Here is a 27,155-nt window from a genome sequence, read left to right on the forward strand (position 1 = left end):
TGACCTCGAAATTATTCAGTACTATATTTGGATCAAAAGTTCAAATGTAACTTAATGTAACGACACATTCCAATTTTTCAAATGTTACTCTAACGAGTTCCTTTTGCATTTAGAAAACTTGTACCTGGAACTCGTTGCGAAATTGACAAGGAACGAGTCTTCATTCCTGTTTTAGAGGAACGTGTACAACAATGACTGAATTTCAGTGGAACTAAGTGAACTGTGCAAAACAAGCGCTTTACAGTTTCCCGCATGCGCTGCAGGTGGTTTGTCGCCCAGCAACTTGTCTGCCAGCCCCAGTTCTCCTCGTCGTTGGGGTTCGCGGCAGCAGCGAGGCAGTGCCTTAGGCAATTTACAGCCATATTGTCAAGCCTTGGCTTGGGTGCTGGACGCTGTTGCGAGCCACCAGTTGCTCCCAAATGAGGTGAGATTGTTACTCGCAGGTGGTTCAAGTGAAACTTCTGTTTCTTTTCTTATGTGCATCAACAGCGAATCACCATAAATCTTGCGGCTTATTGCTTCACCGTTTGCTAATCTTTTGATCTAGGTTTGTGCAAGTACAATAAAACCTCATTAATTAATACCTGCTAGAAATGCTGCATAATAGCTCAATAAATAGGGGCTTCTAGCTTGCACGTATGATTTTTTTAAAATGCTACCGTGTTACCGGGACACTTGCTATAAAGAAGTCCTAGCTCCCCATACATGAAGCGTATACGATACAACTTCAGGTCTCGCTACTCTGCGCTCGCCCCGCCATGGTTGTCTAGTGGCCAAGGTACTCGGCTGCTGACCCAAACGTCGTGGGATCGAGTCCCGACTGCGGCGGCTGCATTTCTGATGGAGGCAGAAATGTTGTAGGCCTGTGTGCTCAGATTTGGGTGCTTGGTAAAGAACCCCAGATGGTCGAAATTTCCGGAGTTCTCCACTACGGCGTCTCTCATAATCATAGGTTGGTTTTGGGATGTTAAACCCCACATATCAATCAATCTATGGGATTAAGGAAGCTGTTGCAACGTGACAGAACATCCTCAGCTACGCATTTACTGCTGTTAGCTCCCGTTTTAAAGGTAGCATTGGTAGCATTGGTAGCATTAAAGGTAGCATTGGTAGCAACACGATTAATGACCCAGGAACGTTGTAACAAATAATGAGTGTTGTACAAAATGTTCCCCTTCACATAGACAAAGAAAATCAGAACTGAGCTGCTGCTTCATTGCTCGTGTCATGTGGTGAAGCATTGCATAGTTTTTCGTGAGACAAAAGTCTACTCATACTCTTGGGAGGGGGGGGGGGTGGGGGGTGATGATTCTTAAATGAAAAGGAAAGAAAAGTGAGCTTCATAACTGTCTCTCAGGAAGAAGACACCTCCTTAGTAGCTCACGGGGATGGCGGTAAGGAGGGAATAAAACGATAGGATTAAAAAGTATAGAGATAGAGTGGAAGGAGAGAGGGAGGTGTAGGGACAGCCACATACGAACGTAAGGAGAAGATAGGAAAGATGGACACGGTCGCAGGACTCCTAGGACGGGCACCACTCGGCGAGAGCTCTTGTCGGTCTCAGGAGATGGCGTAGGGCGAGCCAGTCGGCCAGAGCTGCGCTGTCGTCGCAGATCGCAAGGGCACAACCGGTCGGCACGAAATCCAGTGACTTTTGTTTTGTGATAAAAGTCTCTAGGTGTTTCAATATAGATGGACACCCGTGGTGGCCATAATTCCTCTTTTTTTATTTATTTTATTTATTTATTGGTACTGCAATCCCCTGGAGGGATTTTAGCAGGTGGGTACAAAAGACATAAACATTAGCATATAACACCATGCAATCAGATGGAACAGCCTATCACATTTCACATAGTAGGCAGCCATGTAACACAAAGCAAAAAAATAACTATTACTTGCATTTTACAACGTAAACAAACGTAACAAAATTTTACCGATGACACGTCACTCTCATTTTAAGAGAACAAAACTAGCACACAAGTAAAATTATTTTCTTTGTTTTTCCAGATTAGCGGCAAAGCATGTTAAAGACTGTGTTGTGACTTGATGGTTATTTCAACTATTCCAATCCTGCGCAGTTTTGGGGAGAAAAGAATATTTGAAGCAGTTATTGCGGGTATTAAAGGGAGTTACTGTATGATCATGGCGTTGTCTAGTGGCGTAACCTGACGAAAATGAAATAATTTTTCCAATATTAATCTTGTAATGCCCATTAATTATTTGATATAGATATTTTAATCAGGATATGCGGTTTCTTTCTGAAAGTGAAGGTAAGTTAGCTCTTACTAACAGTTCATTTACTGAAGTTCGTCCATAACTGTTATATATGAAGTGAACGATTCTTCTTTGTACTTTTTTTACTTTATGTCTGTTAGTTTAAGTAAACGGATCCCTGATCACCGCAGCATAATCAGGTATGGGGAGGACTATTGATTTGTAAGCAAGAACACGGACAGATGGAGGGGAGAGTTTCAAAGTCCTTCGTAAAAAGAACAGTTTCTTATTAGCCTTGGAAGGTACTATGTCAATGTATTTTGTCCAGTTAAGATTATTTGTTATCCATAACCAAAGATACTTGTAAGATTGAACCTCGGAAAGAATGGCATTGTTTGTAAGGTATTGAAAATTTAGTTTGTTTTTCTTATGAGAAATGGACATGTACATTGTTTTTTTAAAATTGATTGACATTTGCCAAGCCTCGCACCAGGAAACAACCTTGTTAAACGACTCATTGAACAAAACTTGGTCCTTTGAGGATTCTATTTCAGAATAGATAATGGAATCGTTCGCAAAGAGCCTAATATTTACAAGTATACCATTTACTATGTCGTTAATATATGAAAATAAATGAAGGGGACCCACAATTGACCCTTGGGGGACGTCAGAGTAAACGGAAACCCTGTGAGAAAAATGATTGTTAAAAACTACAAACTGTTCTTTGTTTTTCAAGTAGGCCGATATCCATTTAATGAGTTGATCATTCCTGAGAATTTTTTCGAATTCGTATAATAATTTATTGTGCGAAGCCTTGTCGAAAGCTTTTGAAAAATCCATAAAAATTGTATCTGTTAATTGCAATTGTCAAGGTGGCGTTAGTGTGCATACCTCATTTTGCGACTCTATATATGTTTTAACAGCGAAGCTGTTTGCCAAATCATATAAACTGTGAAAATTAAAATCAGTGTCACCGGCAAAGCGATGACTGCAATATCAAAAATTTGTAATGTTGTAATGGTAATGCACGCGTTCCTTTCTTTCTATTTTTGCTACCGCACCATTAAGCGTGTCTTGCGCAAACCGGGCTGGAATGACTGTGAACAATCAGATAATCTTGAAACCTTCGGATGAGATTACGTGCACAATGTGGACATTAGAGCTTGTTCTAGAAATTACGCAGCCGCTAGCGATAACATCGAAACCTTCAATAGCACATGTATAAATGCCGAAGCGCTTTGCTGCTTGGCAGATTATCAGCGGCCGACGCTCTGGTTTGCTGCTATCAGTCTACTGCGTGTATTGCTTGCTGCAATCTAGATAATCTTAGAACCTTCCAATGAGATTACGCGCACAACACATACATCAGAGTTGGTTCTGGAACTTCAGCAGCCGCTAGCGATAACGCAAAAATCTTCGATGACACATGTGTAAATGCAGACACACTTTTCTGCTTGGCAGATTATCGATTGGCATAGGTTCGGGCATCGGTTCACCCAATGAAGGTTCACTCATGAAAAGAGCGGCTGCTGCTTCTACAAAATGCTGGTGTAAGAAAAGACGTACGGCTGCTCCAGGAAGAGATGCTCTTATCGCACAATCTCTTTCCGTTAAGAGGGCACCACGTTGAACTGTTTACGAGTCGTGCGGTGATGCTCTAGCTCTAAGAATCGAAGTTCACTGCTGCTGCTCCAGCGACCCGTTTCTTGCCCTCTCCCCCTTTCCCCTGCATATTTTTTTATGCTCGTTCAAGACAGGCGGCGTGCTTCATCTCTGCTTGAGCAATGGACGACAGGTGTAACAAGCGGTGGGATGTTATCGCGTGTGCCTTCTGAGGGACAAAGATCAACTGCAGCGCTCACCTCTCCAGCGTGCGCAATTTTGCGCGTGGGTAGAACGTATGATGGATAGGGAATATTAGCAACTTTTAATTTTGGTGGAACATGGCGTTGACTGCGAAAACCTGTCAAGAGCCCACATTTGAACCATATTTTGAACATTGCAGCATTTTAACATGAAATTTTTTATTCGTCTGAGTAGCTGTTGAGAGCGCCGTTTATATTTTTTCTTTGAGTAGCTGGGCTTTCAGTTTTGATATTGTAAGGTTTATAACATATATATCTTGTGAGAGGACGTCAGGTACGAAGGAGCGACCGTTGTATTTTCCAACTCGGGCGCGAGAGGCAGCCACCGAACATGTGGCGAGAGATTACGATGATGATGATCACGATGATTTGTATGCGCAGGTGAAGATGATGAACTGCACAGTCAGCGCTCACACTATTTCCCCCCTACATAAAAGCGGTCAGCAAGACGGCCATTTAGTAAGGATACGAGCGCCGGATATAAGGCTTCAGGCGGAACAAATGGACGATCTCAATCCCGCGACAACGGTGATCAGAAGCCGAAGTAACTGGAAGGGCGTGATATTTCATGGCTGATGTTCGTTCAAGCATGGTGTAAGGACCCAGGTATCTGTGAACGAATTTTTCACAGAGGTCAGGTGTGCAAACAGGTGTCCAGAGGAGCACTTTGTCGCCTGGGTAGAATGACACAACTCAACGTGTCGTATCACAACGAACTTTTCGCTGGGCCTGAATGGTAGAGGTGTTGGCGCAGGCGATTGTGCGGTGGTGGTTGACATGGGCAGCAAACTCTTCTGGAAGGGACGGAGATGGGACAGAGGGCGTGGACAAGAAGCTAGTGTCTCGAATAAAAGATGGTGCCCACCCATACACAATAAAAAATTGGCTGTAACTTGTAGTGTTTTCAATGGCAGTGTAATGGGCAAATGTGACGAAAAGTAGTATTGTGTCTTAGTTCTTGGGATCGAGTTGGACATACATAGAGATCATGTCTGACAAAGTTCTATGAAAACGCTCAGTCAGACCATTTGTTTGCGGATGATACACCGAGGTGGTCTTATGGACGGTGTCAGAGGCCTGTAGGACTTCAGCGAGCACATGAGAAAGAAATATTTGGCTCCCGTCACTCAGGAGAACATGAGGGGCGCCGTAGCGCAAGATAACAGCACGCAGAACTAAGTCGACCACTTCCGAGGCAGCACCAAAAGGAAGAGATGCTGTCTCAGCGTAGTGAGTAAGATGGTCTACGGCAGTAACAATCCAGCGGTGACCAGTGGAAGTGGTTCGTATAAGTCTATACCGATTAACTCGAAAGGAGTGGACGGGCAGAAGAGAGGTTGTAGAGGGCCGGCGGGAAGAGATGTCGACGTTTTTGGTGCTGACATGACGAACAGGAAGTGACAAACTTGGAAGCACTAGTGGAGAGGCCAGGCCAGAAGCAGCTAGTCTTAATGCGATCGTAGGTTTTATGAAAACCCAAATGGCCAGCCGTTGGGTCATCATGAAAGGCTTCTAAAACTTGGAGACGAAGTGAGCAAGTTATGATGTGAGTTATGAAGTAAGCGAGTTATGAGGGCCCGAACGTCTTCAGTGTACGATGTGTACGATTCGTCGGGACCCTGTATGCGGGTAGCAAGCTTATGTTTCGCTACCTCAGAGCATATTGCAGAAGATCCGATTATCTGACGCAGCTGCTCCGTGAATGCTAACCAATCAGGAAAGTCGCCTTCGTGGTTATAATACCACGCCTTAGCGACCTCCTTGAGATAGAAGGGAACATAGCGCAGCTTGTGTGCCTAATCCCAGTAATCGTAAGCACTGGTGTGGTCTTAACTGTCCAGCCATTCTTCTATGTCCTCACCGCGAAAGCTAGAAAACACTGGAGGGTCTCGCTGCGAGGTACTCACGGTGTGGTGCGGCCCAGCAGGTTGAGCGGGTGCGACAAAGGCGGCAGGGGGTGGTGCGTCGTTTTGCGCCATCACTGTTGGCAAGCACAGCTGTCGACCAAACTAGAGCTCCGGGGTTGACCGTTAGAGCATGAGGACATGGGCATCACAGCACGCTCCACCACTTGTGAAACGACGTCAGGTATGAAGGAACGACCATTGTATTTTCCAACACAGGCGCGAGAGCCAGCAACCGAACACATGGCGAGAGACTACGATGATGATGATCACTATTATTTGTATGCGCAGGTGAAGATGTTGAACTACACAGTCAGCGCTTGCAACATATATATATATCGATTTGAGGTAGTTCTGGTCACTTTATCAGCTTTTAATGCTTAGTAAAAACCATGAAATTTTTCCTATTGATGAAAAAGCAAAGAGAAAACAAAGATGGTAATTAACAGTGATGTGTGACTCCAAAACTAAATTTTGATGCTCCAAAACACGGCCCTTGGTGCTAAAGAGCTGCTCCAAAATGCCCCTTCTACTGCTCCAAAACTGCTCCAAAACCGTGCTATTCCTGCTCCCAAGGCTGCTCCAAAAGACTGAAGCCCCCTTCCACTCCACCCCTGTTGCAGTTAGGAGAAGCTCTGCAGCCAGCGCCAGCATGCCGCGCTCCAGCAAAGTGTGGACTATGCACGTAACCAGAATAGCTATCAGATTGTGCACAAAGGTCAGAAGGAAGCTATACGCACTTGTAAAGGAGTAGACAACTAGGGGATATAAACAAAACAAATCCATGAATTGCTGCCGATGTCTCAGCCTGATGCAAAACATCATCGTCGTAAAACTTGAAGCTGAAGTGCTGTAATCTTTGAACTCTAAGCTCGTCCTCACTCAATTCAGGTGAGGTAACAAGAGAGTTTTGACAACCGCATGAGTTTAGCACTCCTGGTGTGCACACATGCGCGCATGACGACGGCGTCATAGGAGCGACTAGTGACACTAGACGCAACCCTGTGTCTGTTATAACCATGCAAGCAAAACCAAAATTGCTGGAAACTGAAATCAAGTGAGTTATTTGCAATTTCATTGGAATGCATTTTGTCCAATAAAATGGAGTGACTAATAGCATCAAATGCTTGCCTTAAGTGTAAAAATACTGCCATTACTGTGTTGTTTTCATGTGAACCTGTTAGCAAAAAAACCATGTTGCTGGAGACAAAGTACATTCTGATCACAGAAAGCGCCTTAGTTGGGACAAAATTGATTTTTCAAGCGTAGTGTTAATGCTATTCAGGACAGACGTTAGTCTGTAGCTGTCCGGAAGGTTACGATCACCAAATTTGTAAACTGGAATCACCTTGGCAGTCTTAAGTATGTAGGGGTAAGTTTTAGAAGAAAATGCATGATCAAGTATGTGACACAACGGACCATACAAGGCATCAATATTTTTCTTTAAAATTATTGATTATATGGCGCCATGGCCAGCTGCCTTGTTCTCTGGCTACTTCTTAACTTGTTGGTTATCGTTCTCTGTCACAACACACAGGTAGGAATTACTAGCCATCAATACTACCCGTAAGGCCGAGACCAACATTTGTTAAGTATTTTTTAAAGTTGTTGGCCATTTCACATGTCGGGCTATCCGGTGTAATGTGTTCTTTGATACCCACGCCAATGATGTCTTTAATAATTTGCCATGTATTTGTCGTGTTACTGTTATTTTCTAACTAAGTTGGTGTAGCAAAGTTTTTTTTTACATTTTCTTATCATTGCTACTGACCTATTTTTTTACAATTTAAAATAATGGCAGTAGTATTCATTGCTCCTGTTGTTTTTTCATTTATCGTAGTAAGAATCCTTCAGCTTCAGAACCCCAAGTGTATTTCTATTCATCCAATGACATATGGCATGCTCATAATTTCGGCGTGAACAGCAGCCCGTGGATTGTTCGATGGCATCCACAATGCATTGAACAATGTTATCACTCTTGACGTCCATGTCTTCATTATGAAGGGCATCGAAAAATAAGGTTGTGCTAGTGATGTACCTGTAGCCTTTGTTTTTTCATGGAATGGAAGGTGGCATAAATGTACTGTAGCGTGCCAAGTTGTGCCATACTTACTCGCATAATTTGCGCACCCCTAATATTTTGCCTGCTTTGCTAAAAATAAACATTTGCTCGCATATTTTGCATTCCCCGACCCGCCCAAGCCAGCTCGCCGGCTCGCGCACAAAGTGGCTTTGGACTTTTCGATGCTTCAGACGGGCGCATGCCTTGCTTAGCAGACAAGCGCAATCAAACGGGCTGCACGTGCTAAGTCCCTTCTTTCGAGAACTTCGCCTGAACTTAGAATATCGTACCGGAACGAGTCACCAGAACTGCTCAAGTGTTTGCTTCTCCTTATCTCTACCACTGCGAGAATGCATGCTCGCGTCTCGGCACGGATATTTTCAGCATTGGGGGCGTACAATGGCCTGTCACGTGAACTATTCACCTTGTTCTCTGCGTCCGTGCTGCATCGCACGCTTGGTCGATTTCGGAAGTTTAGGTTTCGCCATCCGGCCGACGTGTTTTTACTGTTCCTTTGCGATGAAAAAGAAACCGGAAATCGCGCTGCCACCAAACACTTCAAGATCAAGTACTTCAACTTGTGACGGTCGGGGCGATGGGTACGCCAAAAAGCAGATGTGCGCGCTTGCTAATGCAAGTTTCCTGCTATTAATGAAGGTCTTTTCAATTATGTGCGTATGCTTAGGTCTTCTGTTTCACTGTGCTGGGCCTAGTTTCTCCCAGCATTGTCTAAAAGAGCTTCATGAAAATGGGGCGTTCGAACGCGCTTGACAGAACACAAGAGGATTTGATTTGGGAGGCGGTGACAGCGGCAGCGATGATGATTCGCAATCGGACTTGCGATCAATGATTCCCACTATACCGCGCCTGACTGGATCTGACTGGTTAAAGCACGTGCTCATTCTTTTAAAATAACGAGTATACTTTGTTTACACTCCGATTCACTTTCTTTTTTAAATATATATACTGCGCATGTAAGGATTGTGACACAATATTTCGTATACTCTCGCAAAATCCCCACGTGATTTGCGCACCTGTTCTCGGGGCCCCAAAATCGTGAAAAAAAAGTGTGCAAAATTTACGAGTAAATACAGTATCTCACAATTTCTTGCTCATACCACTCTTCGCAGCTACTCGGGGCCCTTGTTGATTGTGGCTCTGAAAAGGAAAAACAGCAGTGCCACTTGCCCTGCATAATTTGTCTCGCTCTGTTTGATGCAGTCCCGCCAGTCAGTGGCCAGCATTGTTGGGAAGCTGGTCCGGCCAATGCAAGGCTTGCTCTCTTCACTCCACAGCATGCCAGCCCTGGTCGAAGTTGTGACGCTACTGGGGCCAGCATTGTCCAAGCTTCTTGTCAGAGGCAGTGGCTACACCTCAAAGGCAAGTGTCTTCCCTGTGCTGTACGGTAGCTGTTGACTGGGGCAAAATGCTTGTTGCATTTGCAGAGAGGAGACACACAACAGCGTTATTACTGGCTCAACGAGTCCTTGACCAAAAGTTTAAAAAGAATGCAGTGATCCCACTCCTGTGCCAACTGCGCCAGATCAGATTTACTGCGCCATCCTGATAACATAATTAAAAATTGTGCCAAACTGCACGAAAGTCAGATTTGGGAGTGTCTATCACCAGCCATAATAGCCACGTTGGCATGTCAAAGCATGTGCATCTTGTTCTCAGGGCCACCAAAGTCACAGTCACGTTTCTAGAATTCTGCTGAATTAACAGTGGTCACGGGTGCGTTTTAAGTAATCCACAATGCTATGTTTGATGCCAACACAACTTCTGTTGTGCAAGTCTGCTTAACCGTGAATTGCGCTCTCCGCAGGGGCTCGTGATGTCTTGTCTAATCAATGCGTAAAACTGTGGCGATCATTCGTTGGTGGACTTCTCGATATCACGGTCTAATTTCTCTCGCTTCGCGTCTAGAAAAGAACACGTGCACGGTGGAAACCCGTGACACTTTTCTTTTAATATGCTTCATTTATGGATCTTCATTCAGAAGTTCATTTTCATAATTCCTTCCACCAGCACATCTGCATTTGTAATTGCTGTTGCGGTAAAAGCTCCTAAAATACCCTGCCATTTTGAACTCGAGATTGCTAGGGTCTGTGTTAAAAATTTTCACATGCTTTTTAAATGTCATCTCATTATAAAAACAGGTTTCCTGGTTAGAGCAGTCGGAATCCAGTTTTAATACGCGCGGCTTTTAATAGAGAGGCTATCGCTAGCGGCTCTGGAGTCTGAAGGCCCGCGGTGAAACGGCTACGTTTTGTTACAAGTCGGCCACTCGCTTCAGCTGACGATTAAAAAAATTAAACATCACGTCATTGCATTCATTGCTTCTTTTTTCTTATTTGGTGGGACGGGAAGGGGGCGAAAGCTGCGTCACTTAAAGGGCGTATTCGTGAACGCACTATCTCGAGGCCGAATGAGACATGCTCGTAAATTTACTGTGCTACGTAAACGTCTGCTTCGCATTTAGATAACTGACAGTGCAAAAACCGCTTCGGCGATTGGAGTGATCACTGTCTCTTTAGTCGGCGTTCATTTGAGTTATGAAACGTCGTGTCCAAAACATATTTGTTAGTTTAGCTTAGGTGCGATACAAACAGTCTGTTCGCACTGAAAGTGCAAGCTGTCTTTAATGCCTGCCGAATTAGCGCGAGTGCCAATGATCACACATAATGTTTATCAGAACACCCCCTTCTCCCCTTGCGTTCCTAGTTCCTTCCTGCTTTTTGAAGATGGGTGGCACGTTCCTCTCTGCTTTAGTAACAATGGATGGCAAACCAGGCACACGAGTGATGCTATCGCATCTGCACTCCGTGCAAGGGAGGTAGGGGGGCTCTTTTATTGTGATAGCAAAGCAAATAAATGGACAGTCTCAGCTGTTTCTTTTTGCCATGGCCGTCGTCACTCACCGTATATGTATACATATCTAGTATATCAAAACTCAAGAAAAAAAAAAATGACCCGCACTTGGCGCCTCGCTCATCATGATGCGCTTGTCTCACATCCGGAACGTGCCCCCCCACCCCCCTCAAATCAAGGGCCACTCCTCCCTCAGAGAAATATTAAAAAAATTTTATCTATGCCCTTGGCAATGGCAAAGACCGGTTGAGAATGTCCTTGTGATTGCTATCGCATTAAAATAAACATGGCTCTTGCCTTCTAGTTGTCTTAGGTGTATGCATAAGGTACCCTTATTACGAAGTACCAGATTTCTCGCATCATAGCATGCCACATAATATACAGGGTGACCATCCGCCGCTCAGCGGCATACGATTCATGGGCGACAGACACTGCTAGTTCATCAGATGGAAGTCTTTCGTAGTAGTCTTCCTCATTTTATTCCATCGCATGCAACATTTTTTTATACAGACAGAGCGACTCTTTCACTAAGTGATCCACGTTGCCACCCTTGGGACTCTTCAAGAGGCTGAACTGAAGCATTAAGTTTTGCAGACAAGCGTAATGCAGCGTCGCTGGATCACTTTTTTTTTTTGTCGTTGACGCCTTCAGGCATTTCAGAGTAACCCAGCGCAATCACCGATTGACCAAATACTTGTAAAGCAGCTACCGCCTCTGGAAAAAAAAAAAAAAAAAGCAGCACACCCGAGGAAAACTCTGCAAAGTGCGCCGCTCACTACCCATGCCGCTACCATCAGCGCCTCTAGCGGCATCATCGCGTCGAAGGGCCTTCTCCGGCAAGCAAAAAGTGCCGCGCTCATTGCACCTCCCCATTCTAGCCACCCTACTTCTGGTAAAAAAGAAAAGAATAAACAAGAACTTGAGGGCCTTCTCTGTAACAAAGTGCTGTTTTGTAACACAACAACGCCCTTCTAATTTGAAAAAAAAAAAACAGTTGTTCGTCCATGTTGTGTAGTTAGGCTAAATAAGGAATTGCTTCATCTTTCGTCAAGTGCACTTACAACATGATTTTCTGCCGATATACTACTCCAACTACGAAAGAAAATTACTTTTTTAAAGATCCAGGAAAGGAGAAAAATACCATAAATCTCAAACTTATGGGAGCCGCGACCGCGAGCGCGCCGATTGTAGATAAAAGAGGAAGACGAGGATCGCGGGTGCACTCGCGGCACGCGGCAGCCGCTGGCAGCGGGCAATCGCAACCCGTGTTTTTAGCAGTAAATATGATTTCTGTCGGTCTCCACTTCTTTTTGACGGGTTCTTGGGCTAGCCTCAGCCTCGAACCCCTGCATTTGGCGCCTAACAGGAAGGACAGCGCCGTTGGGCCACGGACATCGAGGTACCTGGAAGTCCACGACCATGGCCCTGATGACGGCGCTGACCATCCCTACCTTTGCCGGCGAAGACGCGAGGGAATCGGTCCTCGACTTCATTGATGACTTTTTCGACTGTTAGTAGCTTTCTGAAGTCCGACGTAGTTAGGCGGGTCTTCCCATTTGCCCTGCGCTGTGCCACAGAACGATGGTGGCGTCTTCAACCTCCCTTCCAGTCCTGGAACCAGTTCGTCGTTGCACTCCAAGAAAAGTTCCTGCCTGTTGCCTACGACTGCCGTATCCATCGTGAGCTTGATACCTGGATGCAACACCTAGAGGAGTGTTTGCCAGATTATGTTCGGGCCATGCTGAAGCTCTTCTGTCGGGTGGACCCCACTGCACCTGAGGCCGTTAAGGTCTCGCACGTAATGCAGTGATGCCACCCTCGTTTCCAGCTGCATCTGTTGGGTCGCTCTTTTCCTTCTCTCTAGGAACTTGCTCGCTTTGCTTTAGCATATTGCCGAGCCATCTTCTCCAGCCGTACCCACAGTTGCAGAGAAAGGAGGTGAGCTCCATGGAGGTGCAGCAGGGATGCATTGTTGTCGACAGGGTTCATATGATGTCGCCAACGTTGGAGCGATTGCTGATGCCATGTTGGACCTTGACGCGACGTGAGATGGCCCTGCAGAGCGAATAAGGGCAGCGATCATAAATGTGGTCACCAAGTCTTAGATGATGAAGCAGCAGACAAGAAAAAAAAAAGAGGAAGAAGGGGAATAAGAGGAAGAAATCGAGAGTAACGGAACGCAGGGGCACGAGAATAGCACCAGATGAATCAGAGTCTGGTGCCGAGGTGGTTCACACTCGTGACTTTGAGAGGGACAAGGCTGCCCATGATGCCGAACTGGATCCTCTGAAGCAAGACACACTGGGGCATAATACCTGCATCAGTCAGTTGGAACCCAAGTTGGGAAGCTTGGTTGATGCATGTGATGGTTATGTGGTTATCAGAAACCATGTAATGCATGTGATGGTTATGTGGTTACCAGGTTATGTGGTTCAGAAATGTGGTTACCACCACATTTCTGAACTGGAGGACAAGGTCCGTATTCTAGAGAAAAAGTTGGCTGAGGACTGGCAGTAGTGCAGTTGCATGTAAGGCCTGTTTGAGGATTCACAAAAGCTTGTCAAGGATCAGCAGCAGCAGAACTGTGGTAAGTTCGAAGGGCAGTTGCTGGAGAGGGACACCAAACTGTCAAAACATGCGGCGCAGCCACGAAGGAGAGTTCCAACGGAAGCGCATACCCAAAGACTCACAGCTGGACGAGCTACGAATGCAGGCAGCAGACCGCCGTGTTCAGCTCGTCCAGGCCCAGCACTACCGGGATCGAGAGGCCAGTCAAGCAGGCACTGATTTTGGAACATAGCATGAAGGAAGCAGAGGACAAAGAAAACCAGGAGCGGACCCAAGGGTTCAGGGCTGGCCAGAAGACTTTGTCCGCGAAGGTGCTCGAAGTAGAGAGGCGGCAGCTCAGTCTCTTGTCGCACTCCGAGAAAACATTGAAGCTTGGTCTTAAGAAAAGTGAGGCTGTGAGATCATGCAAGACGAGTTCGTAAAGCTGAAGCAGGAGATGGCCTCGGTAGCTATGGAGAACAAGTGACTGATGGTGGAACTTGAAGCAAGGAAACAGCAAGCGAACAAAAAACAATGTGGACTGAGAGAAGAGGTGACGCAGCTGCAGGAATCCATGGAGAGGTTGAGAGAAAAGGTGGAGCAGTTGGAGGAAGCTGCAGCCAACGCGAGCAACTGCATCAGCGCGACTGGCCTGGCGTGCCACGTGGCTGTCCTGGAGGAACAAAGCTGCGTCGAGAGAGAATTTAAAGGGAAGTCAGGTATTCACATCAGTAAGGATGGAGAAATGAGAACCAGAGGCGTATGCAGTGTGTGCTTCAGCAGGGAAGTCATGACTCCATGGTTGTCAAGGTTACCAGCCTTCCACAACTACCGCTTGGAGGAGTGGCCACGATCGATACGTGACTAGTCCAGAAAGCTACAACGGAAATGACAGATTACAACGGCTTATGGCTGGCCGGGACTGGCGCTGCATCAGGAGCAACGCTGTTATGCCATGCTTTCACAGACGACCATGGTCGTCAACTTGAGCAAGTCTGGTGTGCCCCCGTCCTCGGGCAGCGGCGAAGTTGGCCTCTCTGCGTTGATCGACTGTTCCGGCAACTGGTCGTGTGTGCCAGGTGCGGTCCGTCGTGGCCAAGGCTAGCAGCTACCACTTTCACCATACGGGAGGAGGAGTATGGGAACGGAGACAGTGAGCGTGCCAGTTAAAGATAAAGGACGAAGACTTGAATCGTGGGTATGCTCATGGCACACAGCAGCCGCTGGCAGCGGGCAGTTGCGGCCCGTGCTGCGACCAGTAAAGATGGTTTCTGTTGGTCTCCGCCTCTTCCCTGAAAGATTCTTCGGCTAGCCTCAGCCTCGAACCTCTACTACTTCAGCTATCTTGCACACAATGTGACACCACATTTAAAAAACGTTGAAGAGCTCAAAGCGAATTTAAACTGAATGTATCACCGATACCATGCATAGAAAATGTGCTGTGTGTGTGTATATATATATATATATATATATATATATATATATATATATATATATATATATATATATATATATATATATACGAATTTTTTTGTGGATTCAGTGCTTTGTATGCGTTGAGAAATGATGGACGAACGTGCAAAAATGTTTATTACTTCCCACGTTTCGGCAAGAGGGTTTTCGCACGTTCATCCATTGTTTCTCGACACACGCACACACACACACTGTTTTTAAATGCTTCTGATACGCTGTAGTGGAAAAGCATCGAGCTGATGGCAACACAAAGGGACGAGAAAGAGCTTTTACTGAATAAGAAAATGTGGGATACATTCGTCCAATTATCCCTCGAAGGGTTAAGGAAGAACATTTCATGTGTCGTTGATACATGCAATCGCAGCCCATGTCATAGAATGCATTTTTTATAATTTGTCACACAGGCAAGCTTAATTTTCGATGCATAGCATTTTGCTTGGCTATGCAATATGTTTTCATTTGCATGTATGTGTGCATGTATATATTAGCTTGTTTTACCAAAGGCATTGTAACACTCCTCAGGTTGAGAATTTCTGGAATAGCATAGAAGTATTGATGTCTTATAGGTATCTTATGTCCGGGCTTATGTTGTGGCGGTGCCAAGGAAAAAAATAACAAAAAAGAAAAACTGTGCCCTGCAGGTGGAGCCAGTGTGGGCATCCCTGTGTTCAGCCCTGTCCTCCCAGTGCACGTCGTGTCCGAGGGATGACTCCCTCCTGTGTGCCCTGACTCCTCTGCTCGAGGTGGCCCTGGGATATTCACGGGGCCAGGTGCATGACCGTGCTGTCCACCTGTGGCAGTCACTGTTTGCCCGTTCTCCCAGTCTGCATGTGCAGCCCAGGCTCAGGTTAGCTCACATTTATATCCACCCTCAAAGCGCACAAGCATTGAGCAAATGTTTAGAATGCCTCTTCTAACTTCTTCTTGAAGATAAAAAAATTATCTGCTTCAGATGTGCCATGTTTTTTCCACAACCATGTCAGAACGATTCGTTGTAAAAATAGGAGGCTTTTAAGGATGTTCTCCTTATATGGACGCAGTTTTAATAGGTAACATAGGAAAGTGAACAGAAATATGGTCATAATAAGAGATTTAACACTGTTTTACCACAATTTGCCCTTAACAGGAGGTCCTGATACAGTCTTTGACTTTGGGACCTCCTTTTGTATACTAAACACATGTCACATTCTTGTATTCGTATCAATAAAAAATCTGAAATTTTAGGTTGTACATATACTTTACATTACCGGCTACCGGACACCGGATAAAATTTGCACATGCGCGGGTCTTTACGCAAAGCAAACCTTTACGCAAGTTAACTACCCGCTGGATAGGCTTTGCCTTTGTGGCTCTATCTCGCAAATATACCTTCGTTCGTAGAAACTTGCGATATCCGCAGTGCGGAGGCTGCAGCCGTCAAGTCAAAGTAAGCCGAAGTGCGAGCGCCGATAGTGATTAACTCAAGCCTCTTTATAACAAAGTTGCATCTCACATGAAAATAAGTTTTTTATATCTGAAAATTTGTTATAAAAGTTATTCCAAACACTCTATCTATGGCAAAACTATTTATCATTTACTTTGATATCACCAATATTTCGTTATATTTGGGTTTCTGATAACAAGGTTTGAGTGTGCAGTACATTGTTTCAACCGGATTAGCATAGCTAGGATGGCCTAGAACATCGAAGCCATAAACATGTAAGTTCCCGGCAGGCTGGATTTGTGGCGCCATCTAGCGTGGTCCAAAGGAACCAGGAAATCACAAAATTGTTATTGTAAAATCATCATCAATTGTATGTTGGTGTAAAAACCTCGCAGCGGTGTTATCACGAATGAGCTTCCTATTTAATCATTTCCACCTGAAAAACATCATATGCAAGCCAACTTGTTCTAACTTGTTGCACGAAGTGTTGTAAGTTGTCGACATCATCATTGCAGTAACCTGTTTGTGCATACGAGGATACTGTACATGATAAAATAACATCTCGCTATTTTGCCACAGCTATGATTCAACTCTATCTAAGTTAAATATACAGTATTGCTACCGCTGTGCCGATTGTGCCCAACATGCACTAAAAGGCGTGCTCCGACTTTGAGAGAGGAAAATACTTGAGGTTCTTCCGTTGATAATGACATCGTGGTGCATCTGCCTAAAATGCAACCAGAGCCAAGCCAAGACAAACTGGGCCAAATGTTATTCTCAGGATGCCGTTAATGCCTGGTTTTACAAATTTTATAGGGACTGGGAAATGTGCAAAAAATATCCATGCCTTCTATTCCACTCAAGTAATCAAATTGCCACAGCCCTTTCTGAAATACCTGCAATGCTTCCCAGAGTGCACTTATCAGGCATTTCCATGCAGGCCCATGCTGTCATACATACATTCATGACCTGCTGACGTCCATTTGCAAATATGCATTGCGTGGTGAGTGCCACCAATTACTGCAAAGCGCTGAATAAGTTGCAGATTTATCGCATCGAGCCTCTGGAAATGAGGACGGTCTCATGTGGCATTAGTTGTGTGCAGCACATCGCGAACGCAGCTGACAGCGTTCCTACCGGGGCATTTTTGCACGCACGTGTTTGTCATAAAAATGTGTTCTTGGTGCCCACTCGGTTCCTGATCGCCCACGGGTGTGTCACTGGTGAGCTGCTTTCGTTCGTGCAGGCACCACGTCATTGTGGCACACTTGGCCGATTCGCAAAGAATGGCAGTTTGGATGGCGGTGCGTGTGAGTGATTAAAAGCGTGTAGTACGTCGATGGCTGCGCCATGTGCAGTAGCACGCAGTTAGCTGAAAATGCTTATCATAAAGTAATGAAGTCTTACTTGGCTGTTTGCTGCATTTCTGCCGTCACGCCTCCGAGCATTCTTGGTGCTTATCCGTAAGACATCACGTAACTGCGCAGTGACACCGACCCCTTCAGTTTTTCTTTATGTGCTCCACTTTATAGCATTTATGCATTAAGGCAAAGCCGCCTCTCGGACATTACTGTGACGCCAAACAACTCCTAAAAGCGTTTGTTTAAGTGAGGTCAAAGACGTAGCAGAGGCAGGTACTTTAAGGGGGGACACTGTACTTGAGACAAAATGCCAGATATTTTCTAGTGTTTATGAAGAAAATTCACAATGTGATTGAGGTTTTGATGCTGATTTCAAAAATGTAGTTACTGTTCATTTAAACCAATTAGTTTTTGAGATATACCAAAATAATTACCTATTGTTTGCTGGTATATTAACACAAGAAATTTGTATTGCTGAGCTACTATTGGCACATGCCTGTGTAATAATGAACATAGGCTACACAATGGTAGGAGGGCTTTTTTGAATTGATAATTTTACCAAGGTTTATCGCACCTTGCATTTCAGTGTTGCAGACACACCCACTTTATGCTCCAATTTCTGGCAAAAAAATAATTTTTTGAATTTTTGAAGATCTCAATAGAAAATTTCAACCTACCATTGTGTAAACTAAAGATGCAGCTACATGTCACAACAAAAATTGCAGTCCTAGCTGCTCTGGAGGCAGAGATATCTTTTAGACAAGTTTGCAACTGCAGGAAATTTTGAATCCGGTGAAATCATGCAAAAACACAAGTTCATTTTGGGCAGACAGTAGCATGGAAAAGCTGTTTATTTTCAATGATTTGCAAATTCAGCTTTCTCAGTAATCACCAGGCATGTAGTCCTTCTAATTTGTGTCACCTAAACGGCGTTTTTTCAATGCCCGCTGCATGTTTTGAGAGCACACTTGCGAGCTGATCTGGTCGCCGTGTGCTCATCTGCCGACTAGGCCGCTTCTCAGTTCGGTCATGCCCATGTGCGACGAATGTGCTTGCGTAATCCACGGTCCGTCGTATAAAAAAGCGGTATTCCAGCTTGTCCAGATTGAGTTGTTGATGTCGCAGACCGAACTCGTGCACTAGCTCATCAATTTCAAGGCTCCATGAGCTGCGAGGTGTTAGTTTCATTTTCGAATGGAGGCCGCGGTGCAATATGCTCATCGTTGCGGACGCGTCGTTACTAGCACTCTACCTGTTGCCAGTAGCCTCCATTGTGCGGGCGGCGAGCTCATTTACCGTAAACGAATTGATTTTTTGTTGTTGGCCGCACGTCGTCAAACAACAGAAAATCACCGTCACGCAGTTCACGTTGGACGGGAGGAACCCGTGGCATCGGCGCGTTTAGTGATAAAACTGCGCTTTCGTTCTATTGTTGCAAAGATTGCTATCTCTTGTAGCTTCACTTCTGCTTTTTTACTTGCCGTCCTGTAACTGTTGAGGCTCCAAAACACTGCAGCTTTCATCGACGTTGTCGACAACCGACGGGCTCGTACGTAAATTAGGCCTACACCAGTGACTCGGCGACCGCCGTTGAATGCCGCGAGTTTGCTATCCTCTCTGTCTTGAGTATAGTGGGGCTCTTTCTGAAGTTCACAGCGAATGAACGAGCGCCACACCCGCTTTACAAATTAGTGCGGCGAGGAATTTTTTTACTGCGGCAGGCAGTCGACAGCACCATGACAAAATGGTGCATGTCCGTGCCCGTCACGACGAAGAAGCAGACGCGGGAAATGCCACTTGGCCAATCGGTTGCCTAGGTTTTGTCACGTGCCCGAAGCAGCCAATAGAATCGCGGGGTGGTGCTTCTCGGTGACGCATTTTTGCTGAAAAACCAATGAGCAAGGTGAGCCACTAGTGGTGAGAAATTGAAGATGAAGAACGACCCTTTCAAACGAGACCAAGATGACCACGATAGCTCGTGTGTAACGGCAGCAGTTTGGCGTGGAAAAAGCGCGATTTTAGCATCTATTTGTGCTCAGATTCATCTCACAGAGGTGTTATAAATTGATTTTGTGCCAGAAATAATGACGCGAGAAGCTAGAAACTTCTCACATGAGTGCAAAAATAGTTGCAGATTCTGAAAACGTCAACTTCAAAAAGTCGGGGGTTTTTTCGCGATTTCGGCCTTTTAAGTCCCGTGTCTCCTTTTAAGTAATGCTGTTTCATACCTGGAATGCTGTATGAAAACCCGAAAAATCGGACACCGAAGAGTTGCACCGGACGTGGCCGAGTTATTTGTCGGTGATATAGTTTTCTTTTTTTTACTCTGTTATTCTTTTATAGTGAGCAGCACATTGTGATTGTATCATTTGTGTGTCATGAATGCAGTATTAAAAAAAATGGAAGGAAGGGCTAGATGGAAGCTTGTGATGAAAAAGTCTGTAAACAGGGGTTGTGTCAGGCCGATGTTTGGACAAGCGGTCTTGCCTTTCTCAAGGCTAGAACAGAACACTTCTGTTCTGAAGCAGACAAATCCGCTTGTCGGAAGCAGGGCTAGGCAGTATCAGGATACAAAAGTATTGCGATAGTATTTGGAGCATACTTTGGGGTAGCTGTATTGCTTGTACAGTCGAAACCCGCAATAACAAAACCCCGTGAGTAAGAAATCCCCGCGGCAACGAAATATTTCCGGATCCCCGGCGAACATTCATAGAAGCCCATGTATTACGTATATCGCGGCAACGAAATGTTTTTGGACAGCGATGCCGCATTAAGGAATTTTCTACCACGGTGCTTCGCGATGGCGAAGCCGGCTTCTTGGGCTCATCAAAAGAGCATTTCTCCGTGTTTAACTTTCCCGCCTCAGCTGGCTCCTCCCTTTAAAAACAAGCGCACAAAAAGCAAATGTTTGACGGTTGTTTCGAGGCCCTTGATTTGCTGTGGCCGCCATGTTGCCTCAGCTCGCCTCACCATTGGCCCGATGCTCGCTCCGGGAAATCGTCGTCTTCTGCTTGTGCGTTGCGAGACATGGCTCTCGAAAATTGCTACTTCGTGACGTGTTCACGGCTCAATGATCACTTAAGACATAATTACGCTTTAGACATAATTACGCTTCCCAAGTGATCGCCGGATTATCGGCGATCACTTGGGAAGCGGCGGTCGTCGGAACTACGGTGGTGGCGCCACTCAGTTAGGGATGTCTTCAAATAGGTGTTTACGTTTTTGGAGCTTATATGCAACAAAAATAACGTAAAAAAGTTTTAGAAAGGCGTAAACGTAATTATAATTAACCTTACGTAAGTGACGCTGTCATTCAACAAGCAACCTATTTAATACAAGGCATCCTCTGAAATTAGTGGCAAACGCCGAAATTGCCGATCTCAAAGGCCAAGTACACAGACCCTTACCCCTACGTAGGCAGTGCCGCCATAGATGACCGGCGTTTCGCGCTCATTCGGCAGGTACGGTAGATCTAGGAGACGTTAGAACATTTGGTTCTTGTGCGCTTGTTTTTAAAGGGAGGAGCCAGCTGAAGCGGGAGGGTTAAACACTGAGAAATGCTCTTTTCGATTAGCCCAAGACGCCGGCTCCCAGCCCCACCATCGCGAAGCCACAATTTTTTGAAAATCGCTGTTTTCTCCTGATTTCCAGAAAAAGTTTCGTACCTAGGTGGGTGAAATGAATTTTTCGAAGCACTTCTGCGCGGTTTCCGCGATCCCGGAGCCGCGTCTCCCCTTAAGTAAACAAAAATGGCAGTACCCACGCTAGCACAGCAAAAGCAGACGTTTACAAATTTTGAGTGCGCATAACACGCATACGAGCATATTTTCGACAGCTATCCTTTGGCGTGAGGGTGAAATGAGGCCCGCACTGTGGTAGAAAATTCCTTAATGCGGGATCACTATCCAAAAACATTTCGTTGCCGCGAGATACGTAATACATGGGCTTCTATGAACGTTCGCCGGGGATCCGGAAATATTTCGCTGCCGCGGGAATTTCATACTCGCGGGGTTTCGTTATTGCGGGTTTCGACTGTATTTGAGGGAGTAACATGCGAGCAGAACATCCTCCAAGCCCTTGTGCGCAGCCATCCGCATCTTCTTTCGTTTCGGCGCGAAGTCTCCATCGCTCAATGCAGCGGTTACCCGCGCACTATCCTTCACAATGCCCGTTAGCGTGCTCTTCGCAATCCCGAACTTGCGTGCAATCTCAGTCAAGTGAGCTTGCCAGCTGTCACTTCGGACAAAATTTCTGCTTTCCTTGAAAGCTCGATTGGCTTTCGTTGTACAGTTGGCTTGCTGGCCATTTTCAACAAGACAAGCGAAGCAAACAAAGTGCATGGAATAGGAAACCTGCGATCGCAGGCTCGGCGCAGAGAAAGAACTCGTTTCCTCGGCGATGGCGGCGGCAGCGACGGCGAGGTCGGAGAGGGAGAACATCTACGTGGAGAGAGCTGTGGCTGTACGACGCGAGCTCACATGTTCCCGCTGAGAAACGGCATTGGTCATGAGAGCTGCTCTCTTCGCTAATAGGGAGTGTCGGTCGTCATTTTGTTTTTTTACTTTTTCCCCTGCTTGCTTCTTCGCGGCCGATTGTTGATCTCAAAACTCTCTCGCTCTCTCATTTTTTTCTTGTTTGCTTTGCCGCTCGCTCTGCGGGTTGAAGTGCGGGTGATGCCGCGGGCCATTCTTTTGTCGCTGCCTCCCTCCCTCCGCCGTGGCGTGAATTCGCTTCGCGCCGTTGCTGCTTTTGTATTTTCTTTCCCTCCGGCCGCGGGAATGCCCCCCCCCCCCATGATTGCCATAATTCCTCTGTAGAATCGCCTCGGTCTCCCGGTCTCCGCGAAAGTGTTCATCTTAACAGAAGAGCAGGTGCAAGGCTGTTCGTCTTAAGCAGATTTTTTTTGCACTGGGTCTATGGAAAACCAAACGTACTCACATTGTTCGGCATAAGCGAGAATACGTCTTAAATGAGTTTGTCTTAACGGGAGTGCATTGTAGTTTTTTATGGCAACTGATATCTGTAAATATGTCGTTTTTAAAGATTATATGCATTGTAAACCTCCTTTGTAATGCCTTAAAGAGAACGCTTTTTGAGCATAGTCAGAAAGCGCTGCCGTTCGGTAGTAGAGGCTCCCGACAACATGCGAGCCAAAGATTATAGCACAGAATGTGCCGTGGAATTCACAAATCATTATCAAAGTCAGCTAGAACTTGCTTTATCTTCTCAGGACAAATCATAAAGTAAGCCCAAAAATCACTCGTAGTAAGCCCATCTATCAGCCAATGGCTGATTTGAACATGGCGCGCTCGATAGTTGCAGAGATCGTTACCAGCGCCTCCTCTATTTTTTCTGTGGCAGTTGCGTCGCGCTTGTTCCCATTGCTCTTATTCTTTGTTTGCAAGCGCTCGAAGGAGTGCTCTGCCGAATATCGTCGAAATATAAGTGCAATTCACAGGTTGCAGTAATGAAACAAGACAGCAATTTTCTATGCACAAAAGACAAAAATAAAAAGAAATGAGTCAGTACAAATTAAGATACAACCGATTGAACTGAAACCACTTGCCAGTCCAACGTTGAAGGTGCGCGCGTGTCGTGCAAGATTTTTAAAGCTTCAAAAACTTCCGTGACAACGGCTTTCTTTGATAAAGCCTGGCCACAAATTTTTTATCAGTGAAGTCGACAGCATAGTTTGTGAACAGCGGCTTCGTGAACTTTCTGCACACAACTTCTATTAATTTGTGCCTCTCGATTTGGTCACAACAATCACACAGCAGTACTGGCAGGCCAACAATTACATTCGCACACTTCACGACGCACGTCTGGAGAGGATTAAAGAGAGCTGTGTGGTGCAGAAGCATCACGTCCCCAAATCTTTTTTGAGGGCATGCAGCACACGCACGAGCTCCGCAGTGGAGTTGCACAAGCCACCTCTGTCCTGGTGCGAAATCAAGCCGTCCATAGCACTAGTACTGCTCCTTTTTGCCTTCAAGACTAACGATACACAGCGCTCGCAGTCAGTCTTTTCACTCTCGACGCGAAATATGTATCTTGCGATGAGAGAAACTGCTGCTATATCTGACGTGGGCATAAACGGCTTCGTCGAAGTGCAGAGTTCCTGCAGTGGGTGCTGCGCCGAGTTCACTGCTGCGGCTGCGCTTATTGTTGATGTGCTGCTTGACTCGCGGCTCCTAATGCTCCCCGAGGAAGCGAACGAAGCTGAGCTCTGCACATTGCTTGTGTGGGAAGCTGCAACGATGCCCATCTTTCATATCTTCTCAATGCTCGAAAGAGTGCTTCTGACATCAAGCATATCATTGCAGCCAGTGCTGCGTCGAAGCGCCCTGGATAGGGATTCGATGGGGTCGCCTGAAAACTTTCTAGTCAACACAAATTTGAACCCTCTATCTAACAGAAGTCTGATTTACTGGACGTTGGTGATAGTAGTGAATACCAGTGCATGGTGAGTTTCTTTTGTTAGAAAGTTCATTGGTGTGCTTGCCATCTTGAGCTGTTTAATGTATTCTAAAAAAACAAGTTCCAGCTAATGAAGTCTGGAGTCCTCAGGATTATCAAACTGCCTGGTGTCCGGATGGTTCGGGTGAATATGCTGCTGGCAGTTGCTGACGTTCATGAGGGCAAACCATCTGCTTCCATTATTCATGAACTCAACAGTTCGGCCGACGCTGGCGAACTTTGCGTCGCACGTGTTCCCGGCATGATCTGTCATGAAGGACAAAGTCGCTGTCACAGCTGATGAAAACAACTGGATAACAGGCTTGACTCTCATTTTGCTATAGTAGACGGACAGATGTGTTTCCTTGTGAGAAAATGGACCGGCTCTATAATCAAGCCCCACTGCATGTTGTAGAGGTCCTTTATGTAGGTTGAAGAAATTTTGCCATTTCTTCCCAATTCTCGTGCCAGAAATTGCAATAGGATGTTTTTATGGATGTGACTCTGATCGAACGCCAGAAACAAACTGCGGCTTGGGTCGGCGGGATGAGGCACTCGGGTTTTCGGTTGCCCACCTGATAATATTTCCATTGCAGCAACGTTTATTTTGTGGTTGTCCTTCACAAGTCGAACTATCCCGAATACGTTTCTTCAGTTTTTTTGATGACGTGCTTAGTCGTTTCGGCAAGTAGTTCGCCAGTGCATGATCTGGTTTAGACAACAGACAGACAGACAAAAAAACTTTATTATAGCAAGTGTGTTTGGACCCCCTTCCCCGAGATCTTTGGACTACCGCACATGCCCGCACCACGCCTACATGGTCATGTATCCCACTGGGATCCGAAACCTAGTGTGAAGGCCACAGATAAAAAAGCACAAAAGGGAGTTCGTAAGTTCGCTTCTTTCCGAGTCTGACAACAATTGGTTTAAAGCGCTTATGTCTATGTCTCCCAAGAAAGCGTCTCGTTGTTTGAGGTATTCAAGCCTTTGCTTTATTCTTATTTCGTCTATGATGAGGCTGCAAATTTTGGCTTGCTCCGTCCTGAGGCACCCGATTTCAGTGTTGAGCCTTTGCTTCACTAGCTCACTGAAGCCTACTTCTCCGGCAGTTGTTCCCATGTATCCTTGTGGCGTAGTTCTGCACGGGAGTGTGAGAAGTTCAGTCCTGATATACTCGTATGAATTTGTTGAGAGGCATCTCAGAATTACGCACTGCCGCGTAGTGGTTTCACACCACTTAGGTTTTTTCACTTTTTAGTTTAGAACTTGGTCTATTATCACTTTAGCTTTAGTGCAGCCCTGATCACAGTCTCTGGCTACTTGAAGAAATTTGCTTACGTTGCACTTTTCGTTTAATCTATGCAGTTCTTTCTTGTAGGCATCTACTGTTGCCGGCAGCCTTTGATTTCGTTGCTTCCACGCCCTTTTTTTTTGTCGCGCCATTTTTTCCGCTCCAAGAAGGCTGTTGCGGAGCTTCTGCTGTCGGCTTGAACACCAAAGGTCCTCAAGGCATGCGCACTTGCATCCTCTTCCCCTGGCTTTGCATCATTTGGCTCAAGAAAGATTGCGGAATGACAGTAGTGACTAGCTGCTTCTGCAAAAGGCAAGTCTTGGATGTCCCTTGGAGCAGCACTTTCTGGTTGTTGCCGGCTACTTGGCTCAGTGGCTTCATCAAGCGTATTTGCGCTAACTTCTTGCGCCGATGCAGAGTGCGAATCGATTTCCTGACTTGGCAGACTTGCCAATGTGTCTGTTGAGGAATCGCGCTTTCTTTTCTGAGTGCTGCTGCAGCTTCTTACCTTTGGTGGCTCCTTCCTCATGTAGGATTGGTAATGTAAAAAGACACTCGGCACCGCATCAGGCTTTAGCATGCGTCTTTTGGTGTTTTCTCTAAAGTTAGTTTTCACAAAAGGTAGGCTGCACATGGCCGAGTAATTCGAAATGGGATTCTGCACCTAGTTCTTTCGCACGCTAACTCATAGTCATTGTTCACGTAGCTCAGTGTTTGCTGGAATTTCGTGAAAGGACACATCTGCTTCTTTCTTTCACTGGCGAGAAGTGCAGAACAGAACGCAACAGCAGCTCATGGTGACCAATGTGGAAGCAGGATGACATCACCGCTGAAGCAAACAGACGGACCTACAACTGCCACTGGGACCAAATGATGGGTTAAACTTGCCGTCTGCAAAGTGACTGGGGCACGAATTATCACTCCGGTGAGAGGACTATTGACAGTTTATTTGAACTTTAATATTTATTACGCATGAATACTACTTCTTTTAGTGTGATGGCAACAACTCAGAGCAAGGTTCGTGAGTACTTTAAGTAGACAACAAAAAAAAGTGCGAAAAACCGGCGCGCAAGCGTCGTCTGCTAGAGGGTCATAGCGCAGTGTCGGCAAGCGGCGTAGAGGGGCAGAATCGAGAGAGTAAAGGGAGAGGGCACGGCGGGCGCGGCGGCACTCACGCGGCAGGCACAAAAAAATATGGGAGGCGCTGGCTGCACAACGGTGTAGTGAATGTGCCTGCCACGACGACATTTTTCGCTCGTGCATACAATGAAAATTTATTGGTAGAGCCCACAAACGAAGAAATTCTTTGCCAGGTTATGCCACAGCCGGAGAGTGGTTCAGATGAAGATGACGATGATTACCCGCAGCCGTAGGCGGCGGAAATCGCCACCGCGGTGATGCTTTTGTCGAGCATTTACGGTGACGACGTCACCTCGGGACAAATACGGGCAAACCGAATTGCTTCCAAGCGTAGCACGAGGCAAGGCAGGGACTCTCTCTCTGGATTTCGTGCCGACCGGTTGTGCACCCGCGATATCCGACGACAGCACATATCTGGCTGACTGAATCGCCCTACGCCATCTCCTGCCGCCGTCAAGAGCTCTCGCTGAGTGGTGCCTTGTCCTTGGGCTCCTGCGACCGTGTCCATCTTTTCTATCTCCTGTTTACTTCCGTCATGTTCTTTCGTT

The 27,155-nt window shown here is 45.9% G+C and overlaps 1 protein-coding gene across 4 annotated transcripts in view; it reads left to right on the forward strand.

Moving 5' to 3' along the window:
* LOC119178056 (uncharacterized) overlaps window positions 1-27,155 on the forward strand; it is a 697,593-nt gene that overhangs the window by 326,696 nt on the left and 343,742 nt on the right. For all 4 annotated transcript variants that reach the window (XM_075887501.1, XM_075887516.1, XM_075887508.1 and 1 more), the window contains 3 exons: window positions 264-424; window positions 9,267-9,425; window positions 15,578-15,783. In XM_075887501.1, the coding sequence (XP_075743616.1) occupies window positions 264-424; window positions 9,267-9,425; window positions 15,578-15,783 (526 nt within the window). The remainder of the gene's footprint in view (window positions 1-263; window positions 425-9,266; window positions 9,426-15,577; window positions 15,784-27,155) is intronic.

The sequence above is a fragment of the Rhipicephalus microplus genome, chromosome 1, assembly GCF_043290135.1.
Source record: "Rhipicephalus microplus isolate Deutch F79 chromosome 1, USDA_Rmic, whole genome shotgun sequence".
Lineage (NCBI taxonomy): Eukaryota > Metazoa > Arthropoda > Arachnida > Ixodida > Ixodidae > Rhipicephalus > Rhipicephalus microplus.